Consider the following 27,968-nt stretch of genomic DNA (forward strand, 5'->3'; position numbering starts at 1 on the left):
CACATTCACTGTCCTCCAGTCCTCTGGTACCTCTCCTGTGTCAGAGCCCCTGCAATCTCCTCCCCTGCCTCACACAACAGTCTGGGATACATCTCATCTGGGCCTGGGGATTTATCCACTTTTAAGCCCGCTAAAACAGCTAATACTTCCTCCCTTTCAATGCTAATTTGTTCAAGCATATCAGAATCCCCCTCCCTGATCTCTTCACCTACATCGTCCTTCTCCATAGTGAACACAGATGAAAAGTAATCATTTAAAACGTCACCTATATCTTCTGGCTCCACACACAGATTGCCACTTTGGTCCTTAATGGGCCCTACTCTTTCCTTGGTTATCTTCTTGCCCTTAATGGGCCCTACTCTTTCCTTGGTTATCTTCTTGCCCTTAATATACTTATAAAACGCCTTGGGATTTTCCTTTATCTTGCCCACCAGTGTTTTTTTATGTCCCCTCTTTGCTCTCCTAATTACTTTCTTAAGTATCCCCCTACACTTTCTATACAGCTCTGGGGCCTCCGCTGTTTTCAGCACTTTGAATCTGCCATAAGCACCCTTTTTTTCCTGATCCAATCCTCTATATCCCTTGACATCCAGGGTTCCCTGGACTTGTTGGTCCTACCCTTCATCTTCACGGGAGCATGTTGGCCCTGAACTCTCACTATTTCCTTTTTGAATGACTCCCACTGGTCTGATGTAGACTTTCCTACAAGTAGCTGCTCCTAGTCCACTTTGGCCAAATCCTGTTTTATCATATTGAAATCAGCCTTCCCACAATTCAGTACTTTTATTTCCAGTCCCTCTTTGTCCTTTTCCATAATTACCTTAAATCTTACAGAGTTATGGTCACTTTTCCCGAAATGCTCCCCCACTGACACTTCTACCACTTGTCTGGTTTCATTCCCTAGGATTAGGTCCAGTACCGCCCCTTCTCTTGTAGGACTTTCTATGTGCCGGTTCAAAAAGCTCTCCTGTATGCACTTTAAGAATTCTGCCCCCTATAAGCCTTTTGCACTGACTATCCCAGTTGATATTGGGGAAGTTGAAATCCGCTACTATTATTACCCTATTACTTTTACACTTCTCTGAGATTTGCCTACATATCTGCTCCTCTATCTCTCCCTGACCATTTGGAGGCCTGTAATACACTCCCAGGCAAGTGATTGCCCCCTTTTTGTTTTTAAGTTCTACCCATATGGCTTCATTTGAGATCCTTCTAAGATATCATCCCTCCTTACTACAGTAATTGACTCCTTGATCAACAGTGCAATGCTACCTCCTCTTTTGCACCCTCCTTTGTCACGCCTGAAGATTCTATACCCTGGAATATTGAGCTGCCAGTCTTGCCCTTCCCTCAACCATGTCTCTGTGATAGCAATAATGTCATATTCCCATGTGTTAATCAATGCCCTCAATTCATCTGCCTTGCTAGTAAGATTCCTTGCATTAAAATAGATGCAATCCAGCCTTGCATTGTTCACTTGTGCCTTAACAGGTCTATATTTGCTCTGCCTTCCAGACTGACTCAGTTTCTCTTCTGTATTTGACTGTGCATCACCTCTTACTATACCTCCACTCTGTATCCCATTCCCCCTCCCAAATTAGTTTAAAGCCCTCCCGACAGCACTAGCAAACGTCCGAACTTGTACAGGTCTCACCTTCACCAGAAACAGACCCAGTGATCCAGGAAACTAAAGCCCTCCCTCTTGCATCATCTCTTCAGTCACACATTCATCTGCTCTATCCTCCTATTCCTATACTCACTAGCACATGGCACCGGGAGTAATCCAGAGATTACAACCTTTGAGGTCCTGCTTTTTAATCTGCCAACTAGCTCCCTAAATTCTTGTTGCAGGACCTCATCCCTCTTTCTTCCTATGTCATTGGTACCAATGTGTACCATGACCTTTAACTGTTCACCCTCCCCCTTCAGAATGTCCTGCAGCCGCTCCGTGACATCCTTGACCCTCGCACCAGGGAGGCAACATACCATCCCGGAGTCACATTTGCGGCCACAGAAATGCCTATCTGTACCCCTTACGATAGAATCCCCTATCACTATAGCCCTGCCACTCTTCTTCCTGCCCTCCTGTGCAGCTGAGCCACCATTGGTGCCATGAACTTGACTCTTGCTGCTTTCCCCTGAGCCATCTCCCCCAACAACATCCAAAGCAGTATATCTGTTAGAGAGGGGGATGGCTACAGGGCATGTCTAAGTGTAAGTCATTAATATATATTGCAAATAGTTGAGGTCCTAACACTGATCCTTTTGGCACACCATTAGTCACGGCCTGCAACTTGAAAATGCCGTGTTTATCCCTACTCTCTGCTTTTTGTCCAGTAATCAATTCTCTATCTATGCTGACATATTATCCTCAACTCCATGAGCCCTTACCTTGTGTATTAACTTTTTATGTGGCACCTTATCAAATACCTTTTGGAAATCCAAGTACACTACATCTACTGGCTGCCCTTTACCCGACAAGTTATACCTTCAATAAACTCTAATACATTTGACAAATCTGATTTTCCTTTTGTAAAACCATGTTGACTTTGTCTGATCATACTATGACTTTCTAAGAGCATTGTTGAGACTTCCTTCACAATAGATTCCAGCAATTTTCTGATGACTGATGTCAGGCTAACTGGCCTGTAGTTCCCTGTTTGCTCTCTCCCTCCTTTCTTGCATAGCAGTGTTACATTTGCTAACTTCCAATCACTGGGATCGTTCAAAAATCTAGGGAATTTTGGAAAATCATAACCAGTATATAACTATCTCTGCAGCTACCTCTTTTAGAACCCTAGGATGTAAGCTATCAGGTCCTGGGGATTTGTTGGATTTTAGTCCCTTACATTTCTCCAGTACCTTTTTTCTGATGATATTAATTATCTTAAGTTCCTCATTCTTATTTGCCCCTTGGTTACCCTCTATTTCTGGTATGATATTTGTGTCTTCAACTGTTAGACAGACAAAAAAATATTTTTTTAATGTACGTCCCATTTCTTCATTCCGCATGATAATTTCTTCAGTCTCTGCCTCTAAGGGACTAACATTTACTTTAGTTACTCTCCATTTTATATACTTGAAAACACTCTTCCAATCTGATTTATATTCCTGGCTAGTTTAATCACATTCTGTTTTTCCCTTTTTATCAACTTTTTGGTCATCCTTTTCTGGTTTCTAAAATACTCCCAATCCTCAGGCTTGCTACTATTCTTTGTCACATTATAAGCCTCTTTAATCGAATACTATCCTTAATTTTCTTATAAAGCCACAGATAGATCTTACTTGCTGAGTTTTTGATTTTAATGGCGTGTACATTTTGAATTGTTTCTTTAAATGTTTCGCGCTGTTTATTTACCGCTTACGTTTTGGTTTGTTTACTCAATCAACCTTAGCCAGCTCTCCCCTCATACCTGTTAAATTGGCATTGTTGCAGTTTGAGATTCTTGTTTGGTACTGCAGTATGTTACTTTCAAGTTTAATATGGAATTCAATTGTATTATGATCACTGTTTCCCAACGAATCTTTTATTATGAGACTACTAGTTAACCCTGCCTCATTGCACAATACTAGATCTAAAATAACTTTCTCCCTCGTTGGTTCTATAATGTATTGTTCCAGGAAACAGTCATGAAAATATTCTATAAACTCATTTTCCAGACCACCTTTGCTAATTTGATTGATCCAGTCTGTGAAGATTAAAGTTCCCCTCAATTATTATATTGCCTTTGTTACAAGCTGCAACTCTCTCTTGCTTAATGATCAGTCCAATGGTATAACGACTATTAGGAGGGGCCTATAAGCTACTCTCATCAGCATTTTCTGACTCCTGTTATTTCTAATCTCCACCCATACTGAATCTACTTCCTGATCTTCTCAGCCAAGATCCTTTCTCACTACTGTTCTTATGTCATTCTTTACTATCAGGGCTACTCCTCCTTTTCCATTCTGTCTATCTTTTCGAAATTGCATACCCTGTTATATTTATCTCCCAATCTTGGTCACCTTGTAATTATACACTGGATTTTGTTCCCAGCCCAACGTCAGGTTTCATGGCGGAAGGTGGGGTGGGGGGGTGGTGGGCCGAAGAGTCAGAGTGGCAACGGCCACCACGGAGCTTGATGCGGGGATTGCCAGGCCTGATCTTTCCGGCGGTGGTGAGGCTCCGTGGCAGCATCTCCGGCACTCTGTGACAGGATCCTACTTTAAATATTTAAAATACCTCTGTGCATAAATTTAAATTTAATTCCCCACGATCTTACCTTCAGTTCCCAATCATGAGCACGTCATGTAGCACTCACATGCCTTTACTTTCTGGTCCAGGAGAAGCTAGTGCCACCAAGGTGGAGAAGGGATCAACTCTGCATTACTTAGTGTATAGGAGGTGAAAGGGGTCAACTCTGCATTATTTAGTGTATGGGGGGGGGGGGAGGGGTCAACTCTGCATTATTTTGAACTGTTTGCAGGCTGCCAGCACCTGCTCCTCCATCAGGTGATGCTGTGAATGGCGTTGCCAATGCCGCCCCCATCACGTGATTGGGGGGAGCCGCCAGTGTCAATATGTTATGTGGCCGCCTGCCACGTAATCGTGATGGCATGGCTCCTGTGCAGAGTGGCCGCCATTTTCTGCACCAGCCGCTGGGACAAAATCCAGCCCCATGTCTCTGTAATGGTGATTAGATCTGAACAATTTATCTCTACTTGTGTCACTAATTCATAAGAACATAAGAAATAGGAACAAGAGTAGGCCTTTGGTCCCTCGAGCCTGCTCTGCCATTCAATAAGATAATGGCTGATCTGATTGTGGCCTTAACTCAATTTTCCTGCCTGGCCCCCATAAATGTTTGCTCCCTTGTAAATCAAAAATCTGTTTGGCTCAGCCTTGAATATATTCAATGACCCAGCCTCCACTGCTCTCTAGGGTAGAAATTTCCAAAGATTAATGACCCTTTGAGAGGAGAAATTCTTCCTCATCTCCATCTTAAATGGGAGACCCCGGGTTCTAGATTCCACCACGGGGGGAGCATCGACCTTGTCAAGCCCCCTCAGAAATCTTATATGTTTTAATAAGATCACATCTGGGTATAGGCTCAACTTGCTCAACCTTTCCTCATAAGACAACCCCTTCATCTCAGGAATCAACCTCGTTAACCTTTGCTGAACTGCCTCCAATGCAAGTATATACCTCCTTAAATATGGAGACCAAAACTGTATGCAGTACTCTAGGTGTGCCTCACAATGCCCTGTACAGTTGTAGCAAGACTTCCCTACTTTTATACTTCATCACCCTTACAATAAAGGCCAACATTCCATTTGCCTTTGTCATGTAGGCCCCCACCTGCCAAGAATGAAGCATATTAATTTCGCCACATGGACTTAAATTTCAAATTGTTGCTGGGAAGAAGGGAACACCTATTACAAGGGCTGTTAATCTGGCTGGATATTTTTGCATATTGACAGGCTGTACTTGAAAAGACAAAGGGGCTATTCCCTGCTCCAATTTAACCCACAATGGACCTTTGATCACCAGGTATTGTGTATAGAGGAGACATTTCAAGGTCTGCTAGGACAAGACAATCCACAAGGGCCAAGACTGATTAGGCCAGCTGGTCACATGACTAACTGGCTGTTGCAGCTTTTTTTTTGAACTCGCCAGAGAATTTGAACTGAGAAAGCTTTTTTGCTCCTCGCCGCAGCCTGTCCTGTCTGCTTCCATCTCTTTCTCACGGAAATGAAACCCACTGAAAATACATCAACCCCAAGAGAGAAAAGTCTCCTACAGTGAACAAGGTTTAAGAAGAATACTGGGTCCCAATGAAAAGCAAGATCTACCTACAAAAGGACTCTCCAGCGAGCTCGAAGCACAGTAACAAAAAAACCCTCCTCAGAGATTGCCTCAAACTTTTCCACTTTATTTTTTCTTCTGCTCTTTTCTGTCTCTATTTGCAAGTGCATATTGCATATGCATGCTAGCGTGGGGTGCGGTGTGTATCCATAGGTGTTAACCTAATTAGATTTTGTAGTTTAAGTTTAATAAAATTTCACCTTTCTTCTTTAAAAATAAGAAAGCCTGTTTGTGCTCATTTCTTTGCCTTATAATTGGAAAGCGGTGAACAAAGATTCACCAAGGGGGAGCTCAAAACACAGTGTGTTTAAAAATAAAACCCTGTTACAATAAGACCAGGTGAAGGCTGAGAGGGATCCCTAGACACCTTTCTGACCTGGAAATTTGGGTGCTAGCATCCAGAACTGACCCACAGACAAATGAGAGAAATTGGAAGTGGGAAGCCAAATTGTTCCCAACCAAAAAAGAGCAAGATTAATACAGCTGTTCTTGTGGTTGTGTATGATTGAATACTAACATACCTGCAACTGAAGCTAGTAGCTGTCCAAGCCAGGGTGAAGTAACTTGGGATAAGTTAAAAGCACTTTCTATGGAGGTGTTGAGGAAAATGGCTGAGCAGTGTGGGATCACTGTACATGGCAGGGCTAGGAGGTCTAAACTCCTAAGGCTAGTGGTCAACCATTTTTCCCTTGAATCTGAAGAAGCGAAAGCAGTGTTAGAAGCAGACCCAGACAGGGTACTGTTAGCAAAGATACAATTGGAACAGAGGAAACTTGAATTAGAGGAAAGAGAAAGAGAGTGAGAGGCAGGAGAGGGAGAAAGAGAGAGCCTTCCAGAAGGAATGAGAAGAGAAAGGAAGAGCCTTCCAGAAGAAACATGAAGAAAATGAAAGGCAGAAGAGAGAAAGAGAAAGAATATTCCATAAAGAATGCAAAGAAAGAGAGCTGAAGCGGCTTGAGTTAACTAGGGGGCAACAGAGTAACCCCAGTGAAAGCATTGCCAATATGGAGGAGCATAATTCAGGGCTGGGTACAGGATTGTTAAAACTTGCTCATCTTATCCCAAAGATCAATGAGGAAGATGTGGAGAGTTTTTTTATGTCTTTTGAGAAACAGGCAAGGTAGCTAAAATGGCCAGCTGAGACCTGGTCTCTTTTACTACAAAGCAAGCTAACTGGAAAAGCCCGTGAGGTTTCTTTCTTGTTGCCAGATGAGAGTTCAGCAAATTATGAACTGACTAAAAATGCTATCCTCAGGGCTTATGAATTAGTACTAAAGCCTATCACCAAAAGTTTAGAACCCTCAAAAAGCAAGCTAATCAAACTTATCTGAAGTTTAAAGAAGTAAGCAGCTGGCTTTTGACCAGTGGCTGAGGGCTCTTAAAGTACAGCTCAGCTATAAGAATCTCAGGGAAGTAGTTCTGTTAGAGGAATTTCAAAACTTTCTCCCCACTCTCAATAAAGATCCATGTAGAGGAGCATTGGTTCAGGGAGCCCGGCAAGCGGCCGTTCTAGCCGATGAGTTTGCTTTAATTTATAAGTCGGTTTCCCAGGGGAGAACCTTTCTTAATCACCCCCACAAATACATAAAGGACAAAGGGTGGGAAGGTGATCTCTGCCCGGGCAGTCCTGGGAGAGAAAGGAAAGCAGGAGACACATGGGGCCCTCCTCCAGCCAAAATGAAAGTTGCTGTGAGCAAGAGTGAGACCCGGAGACCTGTGTGCTTCCATTGTAATAGAGCAGGGCATTTAAAAGCTGACTGCTGGAAACTAAAGGGAAAACCGGTAGGCTTAATCAGGGATAAAAACAAGAAATGCTGGAAATACTCAGCAGGTCAGGTAGCATCTGTGGAGAGAGAAGCAGAGTTAATGTTTCAGGTCTGTGACCCTTCATCAGTACTGGCAAAGGTTAGAAATGTAATAGGTTTTAAGCAAATAAAGTGGGGGTGGGGCAAGAAATAACTAAAGGCAGGGTGTTGATAGCACAGGGTCACAGAGAATAACTGACCAAAAGGTCATGGAGCAAAGGCAAACGGTATGTTAATGGTGTGGTGAAAGACAGAGCGTTAGTGCAGAGAGGGTGTTAATGAACAGAAAAATGAACAGCCCTGGCCCAAAGCACAAATGTGAAAAAAACAGTGGGCAGGTACATGCTAAGAAAAATGAACGATGAAACAAACTGAAATAAAATAAAAGAAAAAGAAAAAAATAACCGTCATGCTCTGAAATTATTGAATTCAATGTTCAGTCCAGTAGGCTGTAGCATGCCTAATCAGTAAATGAGATGCTGCTCCTCGAGCTTGCGTTGATGTTTACTGGAACATTGCAGCAACCCCAAGACAGAGATGTGGTCATGAGAGCAGGGGATTGTGTTGAAATGGCAAGCAACCGGAAGCTCGGGGTCATGCTTTTGCACTGAGCGGAGGTGTTCCACAAAACGGTCACCCAATCTGCGTGTGGTCTCCCCAATGTAGAGGAGACCACACTGTGAGCAGCGAATACAGTATACTAAATTGAAAGAAGTACAAGTAAATTGCTGCTTCACCTGAAAGCAGTATTTGGGGCCTTAGATAGTGAGGAGAGAGGAGGTAAATGGGCAGGTATTACATCTCCTGTGATTGCATGGGAAGGTGCCATGGGAAGGGGATGAGGTGTTGAGGGTAATGGAGGAGTGGACCAGGGTGTCACGGAGGGAACGATCCCTTTGGAATGCTGACAGGGGAGGGGAAGATGCGTTTGGTATTGGCATCACGCTGGAGGTGGCGGAAATGGCGGAGGATGATCCTTAGGATGTGGAGGCTGGTGGGGTGGACAGTGAGGGCAAGGGGAACCCTGTTGCAGTTCTGGGAGGGAGGGGAAGGGAGGTGGGTAGAGGTGCGGGAAATGGGCTGGACGCATGTCTAGACTCTCTGTATTTACACCATCAAGAAGCAGTGTAACCAGATGCCTGGTAGTACTAAGCTATCTACTAATTGAAGGAGGTAGCCTAGTTTCACCAAGTATTCAGCCAACCACTTCTGTTGTCCATATAGTGTTGAGCCAGGTGCAGGATTTTGATTCATTTTTAAATCCATCTAAGGGCAGGTTGACATTCTTAGTTCTCATTTCAGATCATGACTCCTTTCCCACTTCCTCTTCGACTCCTGAAAAGGTCAACTGTAAATTGACTTAGGTCATTGATGCAAAGACAGATTCTTTACATTTAGTAGTTTCAAACTGAGAAGTTTGATGTATTTCACAAGGGTGCTTTCAATTACTAAAGTAATGATCTGTTAAAAATGTCTCCTTTTAAGGATCATTTATGAATACTATACCACCAAGTTGCCTCACCTGTCAGCTGCACATATCAGGAAATTTCACGCAGGCTACTCACAGTTTTCCATTGTGATCGACTGGTTTTCTGATATTCTTGCAAATGAAATTGCATGAACCAGAATAGCACACATCTGCCATTTTGGTTGAGGATTGTTGGAATGTCTGAGAAGATTTTTTTTCTTTTTCTAAATAAAGAAGAATGTGACATTTAGTGAGAATCTTTACACATTCCTGTAGGTTTTCCTTTATTTAAAGAAATACTTTATAACAGAACTTCTTATTTCCCTTTAATGCCTAGTGGTACAGGCAACCCATTTCTTTTCCACTGCCTGTAGATTGTGCTTTGCGTTATTTACAGAACAACCTTTCTTATTTGGATAGATTGTTAGACTGGCTCATAGCCCCCTAGCAGGATACGGTTGGTCACCACTCCATCTCCATCAGACAAGAGTACCCAGTATTAAGAGATGCGAGCTCTCTGTTTCTGCTTTCTCTCTCTGAGCAGGATTTTACGCTGGGCAGACAGTAGCTGGCCACCGACGTAAAAGTCAGTGTCGAACACACTTCCGCCCAACCCAGGGATCCGACCCGCATTTTGCAGGTCCCCAGGCTTTAATTGTTCCGACTTCAACGCGCTTGAGGGAGGATGTCCCGCCTCGTTGAGCTGCTGACCAATCATCAGGCTGCCAACTCTTAGTGCCAGCAGCGCCACCGGGAGTGGGAGTGGTGGCCACTGCTAGGACTGCAACCCAACTGAGGACATGGAGCCATGACTGAAGGTATGTAAGGGTTGCCTCGCAGAGGATATTGGTCGTGCCTGGTGAGGCAAGGATGGTCTTTTGGGGGGAAGGGGGCGTCCTGGGTGCCGGGGGTGGTTGAGGAAGCGAGGGCGGCGCTCAATCGGGCACCCGCTTGCCACGGGTAAAATCCCCATGGAGGCAGGTGAAGGCCCTTAAGTGGCCACTTAAGGGCCTTGATTGGCCTGGGGCGGGTGGTCCGTTTCTTGCCCCCCACCGGCCTATGCCAAGTGGGGCTGAGGCAGGAGCGGGCTGGGAAGGTCACCCGGAGCCTCCTGCTAAATTTTATGTTGCCCCGCCCCCCCCCCACCACCATCTGGCTCCCTGGGGTGGTGTAAAATTCCGACCTCTTTCTCCAGCCCTTCTCTATTGCTTTTACCTCCTTTGTTGTTCTTTTAAATGGCTGTGGGAATGCATTGGGAAGCCACGTCAGGACGGCTCCCCAACGCATTCCTGCCGCTGGGGAGTTTTCCAGTGCGTGGCTGGGAGCCGGATCGGCTGCCTGCCATATGGAGACGGGCAGCCAATTTAAATAGATGTCCCCTATTAAAGGCGATTTTCCAGTGCTGCTGGCATTTTGCTGGTGATGAGGCGGCCTTTCACCATGTGTGGAGGCCCACAGCTTCATGGAGGCGGTCTCCCTGCAGCGGTCAGGGGGGCCATGGGAGCCAGAGGCTCCCAGCCCAAAGAGTGGGTCACGGGAAGGAGGGCATCCCCGTGGCCCCAATGCTCCATCCAGAGGGGTTTCCACTCATTCCCACAGGGTATTCCCCCTCGGCTATCTAGAATATTAAATTAAAATTATCCCTCTGAGGGTGCTTCCATTTTGAGGCGCCCTTGCATTCTCCAAGCTGCCTCAACAATGTTCAGCTCTTTGGGATGGTGAACCCACAGGTGGCCAATTAGGAGGCTGCCTGTGGGAATATTGCTGAGCTGCTCCGCTGCTGGCAAATGCGGGCTGGGGACCTCCATCTGGTCCCAACATCAGGGTTACGAAGCCAGTGGTAAAATCTAGCCTATTAACTCTGTCTCTCTCTCCACAAATGCTGCCTGATCTGCTGAGTATTTCTAGCATTTTCTATTTTTGTTTCTCATATATTTTTTCATTGTGCATCCGATTGCAGTCACAAGATGGAATGGTTAGCTCCACAGACTTCTTCATGTCAGAAAATTATATTACTTTGCTGCCAGCAAACAAGTGGTACACTTTTCCATAATCTGTCAGTCAGTTTTTACTTCCCCTCACCAATGACAGAGTTCTCTACTAATATGAAATGCTTGCTCTTATGTGGCCTATTCAGGAACTAATGAAACTTCCCAATCTGATAGCTCAATGGATAAATGCACCACATGGTATCGTACGAACTTGTACAAGGATGTTTCCAGGTTCAGTTACTATCTGTGCTGAATTAGCTGATATAGCCAAACTTCTTAGTAATGATGGCTATCAGTGATCTCTGGAAAATACATGTGTGTAGATCTTCCCAGGATAGCATTGGCCTTAGATGGAATCGACCCTATTGTGAAATTTCCCCAGAATCTGAAATATTCGGGTTTCCATTGCACTGCTGGAACTGCAGCAGGATGGGACTCACATTTGTCCACAGTACCCAATGAAGATTCTGTCAGAAATCCCTATGTCATCTAATTTTTGAGTATTGCTGGCCAGTACCACCAGCATTGAGGGAGTTGCATCTGTAGAGTCTAAGGTCCAAAGTAGGATTTAGAGGCTTTCATCTTCCTTATGTGCTAGATTAATGGAGAAGAACGATAAATTATGCCATTGAAAGAATCTAGCCATCTTCACAGAGAGCAAACAGAATCATAGAATGGTTACAACATGGAAAGAGGCCATTCAGCCCATTGTGTCTATGCTGGCTCCCAGCAAGAGCAACTCAGCTAGTCCCACTCCCCTGCCTTTTCCTGTAGTCCTGCAAATCTTTTCTCTTCAGGTAATTATCAGGTGAACCCAGAGGTGGCCAATTTGGAGGCTGTCTTTGAGAATATTGCTGAGCTGCTCTCGCTGCTGGCAAATGAGGGCTCGGGACCTGCATTTGGTCCCAAAGCTTGCGGTAAAATCGAGCCCGTTAACGCTGTTTCTCTCGCCACAGATGGTGCCTGGTTGAAAGCCACAATTGAATCTGCCTCCACCACACTCTCAGGCAGTGCATTCTAGATCCTAACCACTTGTTGCATAAAAAAGTTTTTCTTCAATTCGCCTCTGGTTCTTTTACCAATCACTTTAAATTGGTAGCCTCGGTTTCTCGACCCTTCTGCCAGTACAAACAGTTTCTCCCTATCTACTCTGTCTAGACCTCTCGTGATTTTGAACACCTCTATCAAATCTCTTCTCAACTTTCTCTTCTCTAAGAAGAACAACCGCACCTCTCTAATCTATCCACATAACTGAAGTCTCTCATCCCAGGAACCATTCTCATAAATCTTTTCTGTACCCTTTCCAATGCCTTCACATCCTTCCTAAAGTGTGATGCCCAGAATTGGACGCAATACTCCAGTTGAGGCCGAATCTGTATTTTATAAAGGTTCACCATAACTTCCTTGCTTTTGTACTCTGTGCCTCAACTTATAGAGCCCAGGATCCCGTATGCCTTATTAACTGCTTTCTCAACCTGCTCTGCCACCTTCAACAATTTGTCCACATGTTGTCCCTCTGCTCCTGCAGCCACTTTTGAATTTTATCTATTTTTTATTGCCTCTCCTTGTTCTTCCTATCACAATGTATCATTTCACACTTCTCTGCATGAAATTTTATCTGCCACACGAATGCCTAACCATTCCACCAGCCTGTCTATGTCCTCTTGAAATCTATCTGCCCCATTCCTGTGTCATGTTCTTGCTCACCATCAGTGTCTAGAAAACTATTGTTATGGGGCAGGGTGTTGTGTCTCCACCTGTGATCAGACTCAACAACACACCACTGGCAGCAGTCAGCAAATTCTGCTACCTTGGATCTATGGTGACAGACAACCTTTCTCTTGATGAAGAGCTCAGCACATGCATTGGAAAAGCAGCCACCAACTTTGGATGACTAACAAGATGGACATGGAAAAACAACAAAATGACCTGTAGTACCAAGATGCTTATCATATCCTCAGCACATTGCTGTATGGCAGCGAAGCCTGGACAACTTACATCTACCAAGAAATAAGGCTCAAAAACTTCCATCTCCAGTGTCTACGACACATCCTTGGCATCACATGGAAAGACAAAGTCACCAATGAAGCAGTCCTTTCTAGGTCAAACATGTTAAGCATGCTGGTGCTAATCAAGCAAAGAAGGCTTCGCTGGTTTGGGCATGTGCACAGGATGGAAGATGGCCACGTCCCCAAGGATAAGCTATATGGAGAGGTAACACCTGCCAAGTGACCAGCAGGGCGTCCAAAGCTCCGATGCAAGGATGCTGTCAAAAGAGACATAAAAGCCCTCAACATCAATCATGACAAGTGGGAAGCTGTAGCTGACGATCGATGCAAATGGTGACACCAGATGTGGGCAGGAATTCGCCAGCTTGGCGACATGCCTTTCAGAAGCTCCAAAGCAGATGCCAGCCCTGTGAACAAGGTGCCAGCAGAGATCATCCTGCACGAGCGGGACAACTTCATGTGTGGCATTTGTGGCAGACTTTGCCTTTCCAGAATCGGCTTGTTCAGCCAACAAAAGAAGTGCAGCAGATGATCTCATCTGACCTCACCAAAGTTCTGAGACTGCATTCCCATCATCTGTTGCAGATGGAAGGATGCCGGACACAAATCATAGCATGTGGCATGGGGAGTAATCTGGAGATTACTACCTTTTGAGGTCCTGCTTGCTATTTTCTTTCCAAGCTCCTTAAAATTTGCCAGCAGGACCGGCTATGTCGTTGGTACCGATATGGATGACTATTGCTGGCTGTTCACCCTCCTCCTTCAGAGTGCTGTGCAGCCTCTCAGTGACATCCCTGACCCTGGCACCAGGGAGGCAACATACCATCCTGGATTCACATCTGTGGCCATAGAAACATCTGTCTATTCTCTAAACTATAGAATCCCCTATCACTATTGCTTTCCCAGTCTTCTTTCTGCCTCCTTATACAGCAGAGCCAGCCATGGTGCTGTGGATTTGACCCTGGCTGCAGTCCCTAGAGGAACCATCATTGTCACCAGTGTTCAGAACTGAATACTGGTTGGAGAATGAGAGGCACACTGGGGACTCCTGCACTACCTGCCTTCTCATCCTCGACTGTCTGGCAGTTACCCATTTCATCTCTGCCTGTACGCTCTTAAGTTGTGGGGTGTTCACATCCAGAAACGTGCTATGCTCAAAAGTCTTCACCATGTGGATGTACCACAGTGATGCTAGGTGCTGCTTAAGCTCCGAATCCTGGAGCTCGAGTTGCCCCACCTGACGACACTTTCTGCGCATGCGGTTGTCCGAGACACAAAAAGCATCCTGGAGTTCCCACATGGAACAGGATGTGCACTCCACGGGTCCAAGATGCCCTGCCATGCCTCTATTTATTAGACTATTAATAACTTAATTATGACTTAACAGAAATAAATTTAAGACTTAAATAACCCTCACCAGCTACTCACCAATCAGCTGCTTCCCTTGTGCCGACATCAGTTTATTTTGTAGGGAGTTAACTTAACTGTTTTTACTTAACTCTTATAATCTATATGACTCAGATTTTAATCTACTGAAAAATTCAGGCCCAAGTAAGTTGTGAAGAGGACATGAGGAGGCTACAAAGGGATATAGATAGGTTAAGTAAGTGGGCAAAGATCTGGAAAATGGAGTAGAATGTGGGAAAATGTGACATTGTCCGTTTTGGCAGGAAGGATAAAAAATAGGTATAATTTCTGAATAGTGAGACATTGCAGAGCTCTGAGATGCAGAAGCGTCTGGGTGTCCGAGTGCATGAATCGCAAAAGGTTAGTATTCAGGTTCAGCACATAATTAGGAAAGCTAATAGAATGTTATTGTTTATTGCGAGGGGAATTGAATACAAAAGTAGGGAGGTTATGCTTCAGCTATACAGGGCGTTGGTGAGACCACATCTGTAGTAATGTGTACAGTATTGGTCTCCTTATTTAAGGAAGATGTAAATGCATTGGAAGCAGTTCAGAAAAGGTTTACCAGACTAATACCTGGAATGAGCAGGTTGTCTTATGAGGAAAGGTTGGACAGGCTAGGCTTATATCCGCTGGAGTTTGGAAGAGTAAGAGGCAACCTGATTGAAACATATAAGATCCTGAGGGATCTTGACAGGGTGGATGTGGAAAGGATGTTTCCCCTTGTGGGAGAATCTAGAACTAGAGGTCACGATTTAAAAATAAGGGGTCGCCCATTCAAGACAGAGATGAGAAGAAATTCTTTCTCTTGAGGGTCGTGAGTCTTTGGAATTCTCTTCCTGAAAAGGCAGTGGAACCAGAGACTTTTAATATTTTTAAGGCAGAGTAGATAGATTCCTGATAAGCAAAGGGGTGAAAGGTTATTGGGGGTTGGCTGGAATATCGAGTCAAAATTACAATCAGATCAGCCGTGATCTTATTGAATGGTGGAGCAGGCTCGAGAGGCCAAGTGACCTGCTGTTGCTCCTAATTCGTCTGTTTGTATGCATGTTCGTAAATGCTCAAGAGCCTGCAGATCTAGAATTGGACTTTTAGCCAGCAGCGTCCGTGCCCGCACCCATAGAGCTGAATCTTCCCATGATCTTTGTCTGTGAAGAGCTAGACATCATCATCATTACCTATATACCTCAGATTTTAACCTACTGAAAAATTCAGAACCCTTTAGTGTTACTATACCTTACCATTTAATTTTAACGTTAACCCCTAGATCTCACTAATTAATTGAACACTGATTTTAATTATATGATAATTTATCAAAATGGCTTTAGATTTTTATATTAATTAATTATCTATTCATACTTTATAGTTGGCCAATTTAAATTAAATTAAAAGCTTACCAGTTTACTCACTACACGTGATGTTTTTTGTCCTGTGACTTCACTGCGTCTTTTTTTTTCTTGTCCAGTTCAAACGCACAGTCCGATCACAGTGCTGCTCCTTTCCTGGGCCTCTTTTTATGTTCAATAATAACAGAAAATGCTGGAAAAATTCAGCAGGTCAGGCATTATCCATGAAGAGAGAAATTGAGATAAAGTTTTGGATTGTTGACCTTTTGTCAGATGTGGAACCTTTGCCATCCATCTTGCCATGTTTTTTCCTTTTAAAGCCTTGTCTCTTATGTCTATGCTTCCTTAAAGATATCATTTCAGATTTTGAATGCTGACTGTGAGTTAGGATAACAATTTGGAAAGGTAAGTTATGCATAACAGAACCCTCATTAGGAAGCCAAAATTGAAACCTTCAGAGACATTAACCAAAAATTCCCCAGGACGACAGCTTTCTGCATGAGGACCAAAATTTGAAGCTGACAGTTTCAGGTGAACAGGGAAAGAAAAACCCAAAAAGATGCAGCTAAATCAGAGTTATTGCCAAACAAACTGTTTCCTTCAATCAGCAGTTTGCCTTAAAAACAGCATTTCTAGCATTATCACCTGATCCTGGCAAGAATGCCTGTTCTATACAGATGCTTATTAAAATGGTGGAGTTGATGCAATTTGATGGAATTTAAGATGAGTACTGTCATCTAGTTCTAAATCTGCATCACTTACATGTCTGGACTATTTATAGTGTGGGCAGTTCTTCCTCCTGACCTCACCAGGCAGAATTTGGGATGTAATGTAAGTGGGGTTAAAACTGGGGTGGGTCTGCGTCGTGCAAAATTCCAGTCCCCACCTCCCCAAACACACACACACACACACACGCAGACATTCACAAAATGTGCCAACATATGCCCTTTTCAACCCTATAAATTTCATCCCCTCAATGTTCAGGCTCACACGTGAAAGAATGGTCCGACAAGGTATTGAAAAGCTGGTACTGCCTCTGTGAGTGGACTTCAGTCAGTAACTTCAGGAAAGGATCAAATAAATCACAGCAACTGCACTTTCTTACCCTTTTTGGAAAAGATGTAGATGGATGGATGTAGTCTTTGGAAGAATTTTGACTGCAGTGAAACATTCAGTTCTTAGTTTCCTTTCTAATAATTTGACCTTTAAATTTAATCATGTGGTATTATTGTAGAAAAATAAATAAATGAATTTATGTTCTATAAAGAGCCAGACAAATGTAAAGCTTGAAGGATTAAATGTTGCGAAAAGCTTTACTTTTCTATTACATTTAGTGATAAACAAAAGTATTAGTCCTGCCAAAAATATCAAAGATATCATTTTTATTGTACATTAAAACTTTGGGATACAATGTAGCCATGATTTGAAACATTTTGTGCTAACTAAATTAACAAGGTGAATATACTGTTGTTGTATTTGTTGTATGTATTATGTCACGGTCTTGTAATTATTTTTTCTCTTCGGATTAAAAGCAGTGTGTGCTTTAAAGTCTCTGTTAAAATAGTGCACCTTTAAGGGAGAGAAAGTTCTGGAATTTCTGAGACACAATGTGCCACAGCTGCATTTTTGTTACCCTGGGCAACAGCAGGAGAGCGAGGTCACATGATGTAATGTTTCCACTTAACTGTGTGTAAAACTGGCAGAAACAGGCTAAAACAAGTTAGTTTGCAGAGACTTTCCAGCGACGAGTACTGAAGAGAAAGGAGCTCTTTTTCTCAGCAGAAAATCTACAAGGAGCTACAGGGTCGAGTTAATTCCCTGAGTCAAGAAGAAAAGCTTTTTTTCAAGAAACTGTTTGTATTGCTGTGCTCATCGTTCAAAGAACTGTTTAATGACTACTGCAGCTGAAGAGTTGAAAGCCTATCTACTAAAGGACTATTTTCATCAAATTCACCTGAAGACTTCGAGTGGCCTTTGATTATTTTAACATTCGAAGACCTTATCCATCAGCAATGTAACCTACAAAAACTTATTTTATTTATTGTTAAGAGACAGCTAATTTTAAAAAACTCCACTTTTAAAAAACGGTTACCTACTGTTATGTTTGAGGGAATGTGTGTGAATGGGGGAGTTAGATTTAAATAAGAAGTTATGAGGTCTTTAGACATAGGTTTATGTGAATAGTCTTTAAGATTTCATTTTTAATAAATATTGCTGAAAATAGAGACATGTCGAAGCTTTTTGTCTTGTACTCATCAGGACAATATGCAAGAATAACTAACGTGAAGGAAAACAACAACTTATACTGCATGAGAAAAGAGTGCTGATTGGTTGGCAAGTGAACTCTGATTGGTAGACGTGTTGCTATGGAGAATGCACCAGTTTACAGTGACTGACAGTTAACTGCCAAGCTTTGTTTGAAATTTAAAACAGGCAGCTTGACTCTGATTGGTCAAGGCATTGCCCTGAGGAATGAATCAGTGAATGGCTGTCACTTATTTTATTCAGCTGAAACAGGCGCAATGTTTGTACATATTCTTTCTGTCTGTGTATTGATATATATAGCTTCCAGTACGTGCAAATATGCCACACTGCGAGCCCTACTAACAATCTTAAATTGGTTGTCAGCATAATTCTTAGCACACTGCAGATTATTTAGCAAATGTTGTCTAATCGCGGAATCACATCTAATATTGGACACTGTGTTTTGACTTTTGCAAGCACGGGCTGATTGGGTACGACCCGTGCCTTGCCCGTTGCGAACAGCAGAAGGGACATTTTGTTTGATATGATCCGCCAGTCTTTGGGATGTATGGCCTATATACCGAACATCACACTGGCATTGAAATTCATCTATCACCTTACTCAGTGTGAAAGACAGAACGTCTATTCAGGGGTTCTCTACCATGGTCTACCGCAAACCTACCTTCATTAGTCAATACACATGTTGGGATTCTTACAGTTCCACGCACGATAAGATTGGCCTTATCGACAACCTCGTAAATAGGGCCCGAGCCATTTGCGCACCATGCAAGCTTGATGCTGAAATAGGGTGAATCAAAGACATCCTGCGTGACAACGTCTACTCTGATCAGATCATTTCTTTCTGTATATCGCGCAAACTTATAAACGGGTCTAAGGCCATCATTTTCGGCCCTGAAAAGTGCCCAGTCTACCTCAAATTACCCTGAAAGCTGGACACAAAGCAGGTTGGTAGGCAGAGCTCATGAAGTTTATGCCATGCTTCCTGAAGAGGTTTCTGCAAATTATGAGATGGCAAAAAAGGCTATTCTCGCTGTGTATGAGTTAGTCCCTGAAGCTTATCATCAGAAGTTTCGGAACTTTCAGAGATTGGCTGGGCAGACAGACCTATGTAGAACTTGAGAGGGTGAAGCAAATTAATTTTGACTGTTGGATATGGACATTACAGATGGAAACATATATGAAAACCTTTGAGAGTTGATTCTTGGAGGAATTTAAAAATTCCCTTCCTTCAGTAGTGAGAACTCATGTAGATAACCTGAAAGTATTGAATGCTAGGCAAGCTGTGGAAATTGCTGAAGATTTTGAGCTTGTGAATAAGCCAAAACCTTTTGTTTGTCATCCCCATAAACCCAAGAAGAATAGAAAGTGGGAGATTGAAAGGAAGGCAAGTAGCTGGGGACAAGAAGGAACAGTTGGGAATGCCCCAGAATCACCTCCTCAGGCTAGAAAGGAAGGTAATGAGGGTAGAAGTGAGGTTTGCAAGCCAAAGTGTTATCATTGCCAGAAAATGGGTCAACTTTGTTCCGAATGCTGGAAATTGTGAGGTAAACCCACAGGACTTGTTGGGGTACACAAAGCTAATGCAGAGGAAAAGACTCTGAATGAGAGAATAGCAGACCAGGCAATAGCTTTAACGGCAGCTGTAAAACCAGATACAAAAACTAAAGAGAGTGTAGAAGTTAAGAATAAGATACCTGAAAGTTATAATGAATTTTTGCGAAAGGGAAAAGTAATTCCATATCATGTAAGTGAGGCAGGAAAACCTATCATTATACTCAGGGATAGAGGAGCAACCCAAACATTTTTGCTGGGGAAAGAAATAACATTTCCACCAGAGAGTGCCGCGAATGCTAAAGTTTTAGTTAATGGAATTGGCTGTACCTTTATATGAAGTATGCCTAGAGAGTGACTTAATATCTGGGATGGTAACTGTAGGAGTTGTCCACAGTTTGCCTGTAGAGGGAATTGATCTACTCCAAGGAAATGCTTTGGCAGGATCAAAAATATCAGTTTCTCCTATAATTACAGAGGAACCAAGTGAAGTTAGGGAAAATGGAGCAATTACATGAACAAGTTCCAGGAATATTTTCTCTGTGTGTAGTCACCCGAGCAATGGCTAAACAGGATCCATTGTCGGAGGTAAAAGTGACACCACAAATAGATAGCCAAGTATCTGAAACCTTATTTGGGGATTTAGATAATCCAAATAAGATGTTTAACAGATCTTCTATCATTGCAGCACAGCAAGCTGATCCAGAGATATACCGACTAGCATAGACAGCTCTGACAGAAGCTGAGGCGAAAGGAGTTCCAGAAAGCTATTATATGGAAAACGGGGTTTTGAGGAGGAAATGGAGACCTCCTCAAAGACCTGCGGATGAAAACTGGACAGTTGTTGAACAGATAGTGGTACCACCTAAATATCACCAGGGATTATTAAGGTTAGCACGTGACATTCCTTTTGCAAGACATAGGGGAATTCGGAAGACCAAATCACATACAAGCCAACATTATTACTGGTCAGGTCTTACAAAGGATTGAGACAATTTTCTAGGACATGCCATACCTGTCAAATGGTGGAAAAATCACAACCTACCATAAAACTGGCACTAAAATAAAAGCAAAATACTGCAAATGCTGGAAATCTGAAATAAAAACAAGAAATGCTGGAAATACTCAGCAGGTCTGGCAGCATCTGTAGAGAGAGAAGCAGAGTTAACGTTTCAGGTCAGTGACCCTTAACTGGCACCACTAGTTCCGAGACGAGTGATTGAGGAACCATTTAGCAGGGTATTGGTAGACTGTAGGGCTCTTGCCAAAAACGAAAGTGGGACATCAATACATAACTATCATGGATATGGCTACTTGATTTCCACAGGTCATTCTATTGAGGACAATTACTGCTAAAATAGTAGTAGAAAAGTTAAATCAATTCTTTCTGAGATATGGGTTACCACTTGAAGTTCAATCGGATCAAGGTTCTAATTTCATGTCTAAGATATTTTGAGAAGTCATGGGCAATTTGGTGATTAGACAGTTGAAATTTTCAGCATATCACCCACAGTTACAGGGAGCTTTAGAGAGATACCACCAAACTCTCAAAACAATGATTCGAACATACTGTAACAAATATTCACATGACTGGGATAAAGAACTAGACTTTCTTTTATTTGCCACCAGAGACTCACCAAATGAGTCAACAGGCTTCAGTCCTTTCGAATTGGTTACGGACATGAAGTAAGAAGTCCTCTAAAACCCATAAAAGATAGATTCTTGGAACAAAAGAATGAATCTTCAAAACTGGACTATGTATCTGTGTTCCTGGAAAGGCTCAGAATGCTTGTGGTGTGGCTCAGGAACACCTTAAAGCATCCCAAGCCAATATGTAAAAATGGGCAGACAAGAATGCAAAAGCCCTCAATTTTCAACCAGGGGATGAAGTATTGCTGTTGTAACGTTACAGGGAGAACCATTAAAAGCATGGTTCAGTGGCCCACTTGAGTGATCAAAAGAGTGGGTAAGGTAGATTACTTGATTGACGCCCCTGATCGCCGGAAGAAGAACCGGTAATGGTACATCAATATGTTAAAGTAATATTATCGCAGGGAGGAAGATAAGCCAGTACAGATATGTCAGGTAATCGGAACTGTTGAGAAGGAAAAGGATAGTGAGGATGAGGCAGAAGGAGGCCTCGAAAGTTCTCAGATTGAACCTCCAACTATCAGATTAGCGAATACAGAATGACTAGGAAAATTGGACAACATGCTTTTGTACTTAAAGACAAAACAATGTGAAGACCTAACTAGGCTTTTTACAACATTTAAAAGAGTCTGTAGGGATAAGCTGGGATGAACAACCTATGCCACACATAATGTAAAAGTCAATGGCGATCCTGCTTCCGCCTAGCCCGGGGATCTATCCCACATTTTATGAGTCCCTGGAATTTAATTGTCCCGTGGCGGCACTTCCACCCACTTGAGGTAGGAGTTCCCGCCTCAGTGAGCTGCTGGCCAATCAGAGGGCCGGCAGCTCTTAGTCCCTGCAGCGCCACCAGGAGCGGTGGCCACTTCTGGGACTGCAGCACAGCTGTGCATATGGAGCCAGGAGTCCAGGTAAGTTGGGCATGCCTCACCAGGGAGATCGGTCCTTCCCTAGTGAGGCTGGAGTGGTCGTTTGAGGGGAGGGGGCGTCGGGTCCTGGGGTGGGTTGGGAGGTGGAGGCGGCCCTCAATCGGGCACCCAGTGCCCGGCTGCAATGGCTCCCCAACCCCCCCCCCCCCCCCCGCCCCGGCGCGTGGAAAGGCCGGCAGCTATCGCTGGGTGGCCTATCATGTCCCCAGTATGCCCGCTTGCCACAAGTAAAATACTCGTGGAGCCGGGTGAGGGCCCTGAAGTGGCGGTTAAGTGGCCACTTAAGGGCGTTGATTGGCCTCGGGCAGGTGGGCCTTACCCCCCTCCCCGCCCAACGCCATAAAGTTGATCGGAGGCGGGAGCGGGGCAGGTAGGCCTTCCGGAGCCTCCCGCTCAATTTTACACCGCCCCCACGCCACCATCCAACCCGCTGGAGCGGCATAAAATTCAGCTCATAATGTGGGTATAGGGGGCCTCGTTCCTTTAAAACAACGTCCTTGCCGCTTAGGTCCAGACAGACAGGCCCAAGTAAAAGCAGAGATCCAATGCATGCTGGAGGGCAGCTTAGTTGCACCTAGTCAGAACAGCTGGAAATCTCAGGTGGTCTTAATGCCTAAACCTGGTGGGTCGGCCCAAATTTGAATAGACTACAGAAAAGTCAGTACGGTGGCGAAGGCAGACACCTACCCAGTTTTTCACTCAGAAGACTGTACGGAATGAGTGGGCAATAGTGTCTTATAGAGATAAATGTGTTGGAGGGATTCAAATTCCTTTGAGACTCCAAGATAAGGAAAAGTCAGTTTTTGTTACACTAGATGGGGTTTTTCAGTATCAATTGATACCACACAGGTTAATGGGTACTCGAGAAACTTCTCAGAGAATAGTGAACCCAGCTGTGGCCAGTGTTCGTAGTTATGCAGTTCACCTGGCTGAGGTGATAGACTATAGGGAGACTTGAAAGGAACACATGAAACAACTGGGAGACAATGTTTGGAAGGTTGCAATGGGCTGAATGGGACAACCTTTGTAAAAATTTAAAGCCAATAATGTTTTGATGGAGTTTATTGTTGTAGCCTTATCATATAAAAAATTGTACATCCCTAGGGGAAAAATAATGTTATCGCCGACGTTTTGTCACGAATTTAAATATGTTAACTTATATGGATGGCGATGGTATAAAGAAAATGCTATAAATTATTGGTAGAGTAAATGGTGTGTGAATGCGAAAAAATGTTAGTGTTTTTCCAGTTTCTAGTTTTTTTTGCATTGTAATGAAACATGTTTTGGGAATGGCATTTCATTTCGCTAAGTGTGGGGGTGTCATAGACTTGTAATTATTTTTTCTCCTCAGATTAAAAGCAGTGTGTGCCTTTAAGACTCTGTTAAAACAGTGCACCTTTAAGGGAAAGAAAGTTTTGGAATTTCTGAGACAGTGTGCCACAGCTGCATTTTTGTTACCCTGGGCAACAGCAGGAGAGAGGTCACATGATGTAATGTTTCCACTTAACTGTGTTTAAAACTGGTAAAAACTGGCTGAAACCAGTTTGGAGAGACTTTCCAACAAGGTGTACTGAAGAGAAAGGAGCTGTTTATTCTCTCTCAGCAGAAATTCTGCAAGGAGCTACAGGGCTGAGTTAATTCCTTGAGTAAAGAAGAAAAGCCTTCTTTTTCAAGAAACCATTTGTATTACTATGCTCATCATTCAAAGAACTGTTTAATGCCTACTACAGCTGAAGAGTTGAATGCCTATCTAATGAAGGACTATTTTCAACAAATTCACCTGAAAACTTGAGTGGCCTTTGATTATTTTCACATTAGAAGACGTCCTCTGTCAGGAAGATAACCTACAAAAACTTACTTATTTTATTTATTGTTAGACAGCTAATTTTAAAAAACTCCACTTTTAAAAACTGGTTCCTACTGTTATTTTTGAGTGTATATGTATGAATGGGGGAGTTAGATTAAAATTAGAAGTTATAAGGTCTTAGGACATAGGTTTATCTTAATAGTGTTTAAGATTTAGTTTTTAATAAATTGTTAATTTTTGTTGTCTAACGATACATGGTTTGGTTTGTTTTATTCCAGGGGTTACTTGAGTGTTTAATTTGGCTGTTTTCCGATTGGGTATGAAAGCTTAATAATATGTTGCGACCTGTGGAATGACAGCACTGAATTAACAGTGCGTTTGCTCCCGCCGCGGTTGTAACAATTATAAATGTTACTTAATACCTAAAACAAAGACATAACAATAAATGCTTCTTTTGAACAGTTATTCTGTACCATCCTATACTGGGTCATTATTACTGGTTTAACTCACTGTCCTGGATTTTGTCTGGGCAATGGGAGTCTTGACCACTGTCGAGAGCACTCATGCGCTTCCTCTGGGGTAGGCCCACCAAATCAAGTGCCAGTTATGCACTTAAGTGGACAGTGGTGGGCCTTCCTTGGGATCAAGGACTCCGGTGACTGAAGTCCCACCTGTTGAGAGCTGTTGGCCAATCAGAGGTCGGCAGCTCTTTAACTTAGCAGTGCCACCGCGGAGGCAGTGGCTGCTGCAGGTACTGGACTCACCCGAGGCCCTGGATCCAGGCCACAGGTAGGTCACAGTGGGAGGAGTTTCACAGGGTGGCGGTCGCGGGGCAGGGGGCTTTGGCAGCAAGGGCAGAGGGGTGGCTCTTAGAGGACCTCCCTCTTCACGATGCCGGGTCCCTTGTTCAGGCACTCCGTGCCTTTTACAGGACATTTACAGGCCTTACCACCCCAGACTTAATTTAGGTGGAGGCAGGAAGGTCCCCGCCGCCATATGCTCTACCTGCCTCAAAACCTAACATTGGGGAGAGCATAAAATCTCCCCCACTGAGTATAAGCTGCGTCAGGTCAGGCAGTGCAGATATGTTACTCAGAATAAAATAAGGACTTTCAAAGGATTTTTTTAGTTTTACTGTTGATGAAAGGGATTAAATGTCTTGTTTTCAAACAGTTATACATGTTTTTATTCAGATATGGGAACAGTGTTGGACTTCTGAGAGTTTGGCTTTATTTTCAATGAATTCTGCTATGTTAGCAACATTCCCAAGCACTTTAAGCAGTCATATCCTGTCCCAGTATTATGAATATAGAATGGCTTTTCTTTCCCTAAATTGAATAGATAGTTCATTATTGAGTTTATATCTGTGATAAATGCATTAAAAATTATTACTCGCTAGTTATATTGTAATGCTTTAAGAAAACAGTTTCAAACATGCTCTGTGTAATGTGGAGTATTTGTAATTGACAGCTATAAAATATCTGTGCAGTTCCCAGTAATAAGATCCTTGCTCAAGATTCCTTCCAGGAATTTTTTCTAGGTCGTGTGGTGTATTCAGAGTGCCCAGCTTTGACTTCAGGATATGTTCCAGTTCAGTCAAATCACAACAATGTTTGAACAAAGGTTGCAAACACCAAATAACAATTGTAGAGACGATTTTAATCATGCATGGAATTGAAAGTGTGGAGGTTGGTAGAAAGTCGAAAGGTTGCTGTTTGTACCCATTATTATAAACATTCTGTTGAAGATATGCAGGGATGCGTTATGTGTTCAGTTTGGATACTGTTAACAACACTGATCTGCACTTTTTAAAATCAATTGGTTCCTTAGAGGTAGAGAAACAGGTGAAAGAGAGACTTCTCCTGAATATAGTACTGAATTTTAACAGATTTTCCAAGAGAAACAATCTAATCATTCAAGGAGAAAATGAATTTTAAATATTATTATAGCTATTGAGCTCTGGGTGATGGTAAGTTTCTATTTGCACTGAGGGGCAATTTTTAAGTTCCAAGAACTTAGGTTGTGTGTGATTACATTAAGTGACAGAGTAGTGCTCTAAGTCATGAAGTGCACTGCTCTTCATTTTAGTTTACATCATTTGTATTTTATTCACAGGTAATACAGGAGACAAGATACCTGATTGATGTGGCAGATACTCTACATGACAAGATCATGCAGTGTCAGATGTCAGGTAGATGAATTCAATTGAGTATCAAATTCCTCTATACATTTCACAGTGTAACTTGCAGCACACTACTATACAGCCATATCATGAACATAATATTTGAAAATTTATACCCTTTAAGCTGCTGGTGTTTTTACAATGAAGACATCAAAGGAACATTCCTTGAAATCTCTGTAAGCTTGAGCTCATCCAAAACTTTGCAGCCCATATCCTAATTCATACCAAATCCTGTTCACCACTCGCCCTGTGCTCACTGACCCACATTAGCAACGCCACAATTTTAAAATTCCAATCCTTGTTTTCAAGTCCCTCCATGGCCTCACCCCTTTCTATCTCTGTAACCTCCTCCAGGCCTACAACCCTCTGAGATCTCTGCGCTCCTCCAATTCTGGCCTATTGCTCATACCAGATTATCATCAATCTACCAATGGTGACCAGGCCTTCAGCTGTCTAGGCCCTAAGCACTAACATTCCCTCCCTAAACATTTCTGCCTCTCTGTCCTCCTTTAAGATGCTCCTTAAAACCTACCTCTTTGATCAAGCCTTTGGTCGCCTGTCCTATTATTTCCTTATGTTGCTCAGTGTCAAATTTTGTTTGATAATGCTCCTGTGAACTGCCTTGAGATGTTTCACTATGATAAATCCACAATGTAGATGCCAATTGTTATGTATTTATTCATCTTGTGACACATCACTGCTGTTCACAGCATACATAAGAGTGGAAATTACTGATCATAGGAGGCACAAAGTGTGTCTGTGAACACTTTGGATGTAATCTTCCTCCTCTCATGTTTTACCCTCCCGGCCGCTGACCAGACTGTTAGGTGGAAAACAGATCAAACAAATGATAATGAGGTCCTGCTGTTAAGATTGGCAGGGCCTCCACGTCCCTGCCTTGCTGGACTCTTTGGCCTCCCTGCACCTTCCTCACCTCCCTATAGGTATCAGGGACATTATCTATAAGATATTTAGAAAGCACAATTGGGGCTAATAATGCAGCTGTTGCACCCCTCTGAGGCAAATATATTCTTCCTTAGGCAAGGAGACAAAAACTGTGCCGAGTATTCCAGGTATGGTCTCGCCAAAGGTCTTTCTAATTGCAGCAAGACTTCCTTACTTCTATAGTGTAACACCTTTGCAATAAAGGTTAACATGCCATTTTCCATCCTAATTTCTTGCTGTATCTGCATGTTAACCTTCCGTGATCCATGTACAAGGACACCGAAATCCCTTTGAATCCCAGCATTTACTAGTCTGTCACCATTTTACTGTTTCTTGTCCGTTAACCAATTCTCAATCCATGCTAATATATTACTCCCAATCCCATGAGCCCTAATTTCATATAATAACTTATTTTGTGGCACCTTAGCAAATGCTTTTTGAAATCCAAATACAATATATCCAATCGTTTCCCCTTATTTACCCTGCTAATTGCAACCTCAAAAAACTCTGAACAGATTTGTCAGACATGATTTCCCTTTTATAAATCTATGTTGACTCTGTACAATCATATTATGATTTTCTAATACCCTGTTATCACATTGCTAACAACAGATTCTAGCATTTTCCCTACTACTGATGTTAGGTTAACTGGCCTAGAGTTCTCCATTTTCTTTCGCCCGCCTTTCTTGAATAGCAGGTTTATGTTTGCTATCTTCCAATCCATGGGGACCATTCCAGAATCTAGGAAATTCTGGAAGATCAAAAGTA

General features: G+C 43.0%; 1 protein-coding gene across 2 annotated transcripts in view; it reads left to right on the forward strand.

Moving 5' to 3' along the window:
* The window catches only part of plcl1 (phospholipase C like 1), a 546,809-nt gene that overhangs the window by 495,280 nt on the left and 23,561 nt on the right, over positions 1 to 27,968 (forward strand). For both annotated transcript variants that reach the window (XM_068035700.1, XM_068035701.1), the window contains one exon: positions 26,189 to 26,264. In XM_068035700.1, the coding sequence (XP_067891801.1) occupies positions 26,189 to 26,264 (76 nt within the window). The remainder of the gene's footprint in view (positions 1 to 26,188; positions 26,265 to 27,968) is intronic.

This window comes from Heterodontus francisci, chromosome 7 (assembly GCF_036365525.1).
Source record: "Heterodontus francisci isolate sHetFra1 chromosome 7, sHetFra1.hap1, whole genome shotgun sequence".
Lineage (NCBI taxonomy): Eukaryota > Metazoa > Chordata > Chondrichthyes > Heterodontiformes > Heterodontidae > Heterodontus > Heterodontus francisci.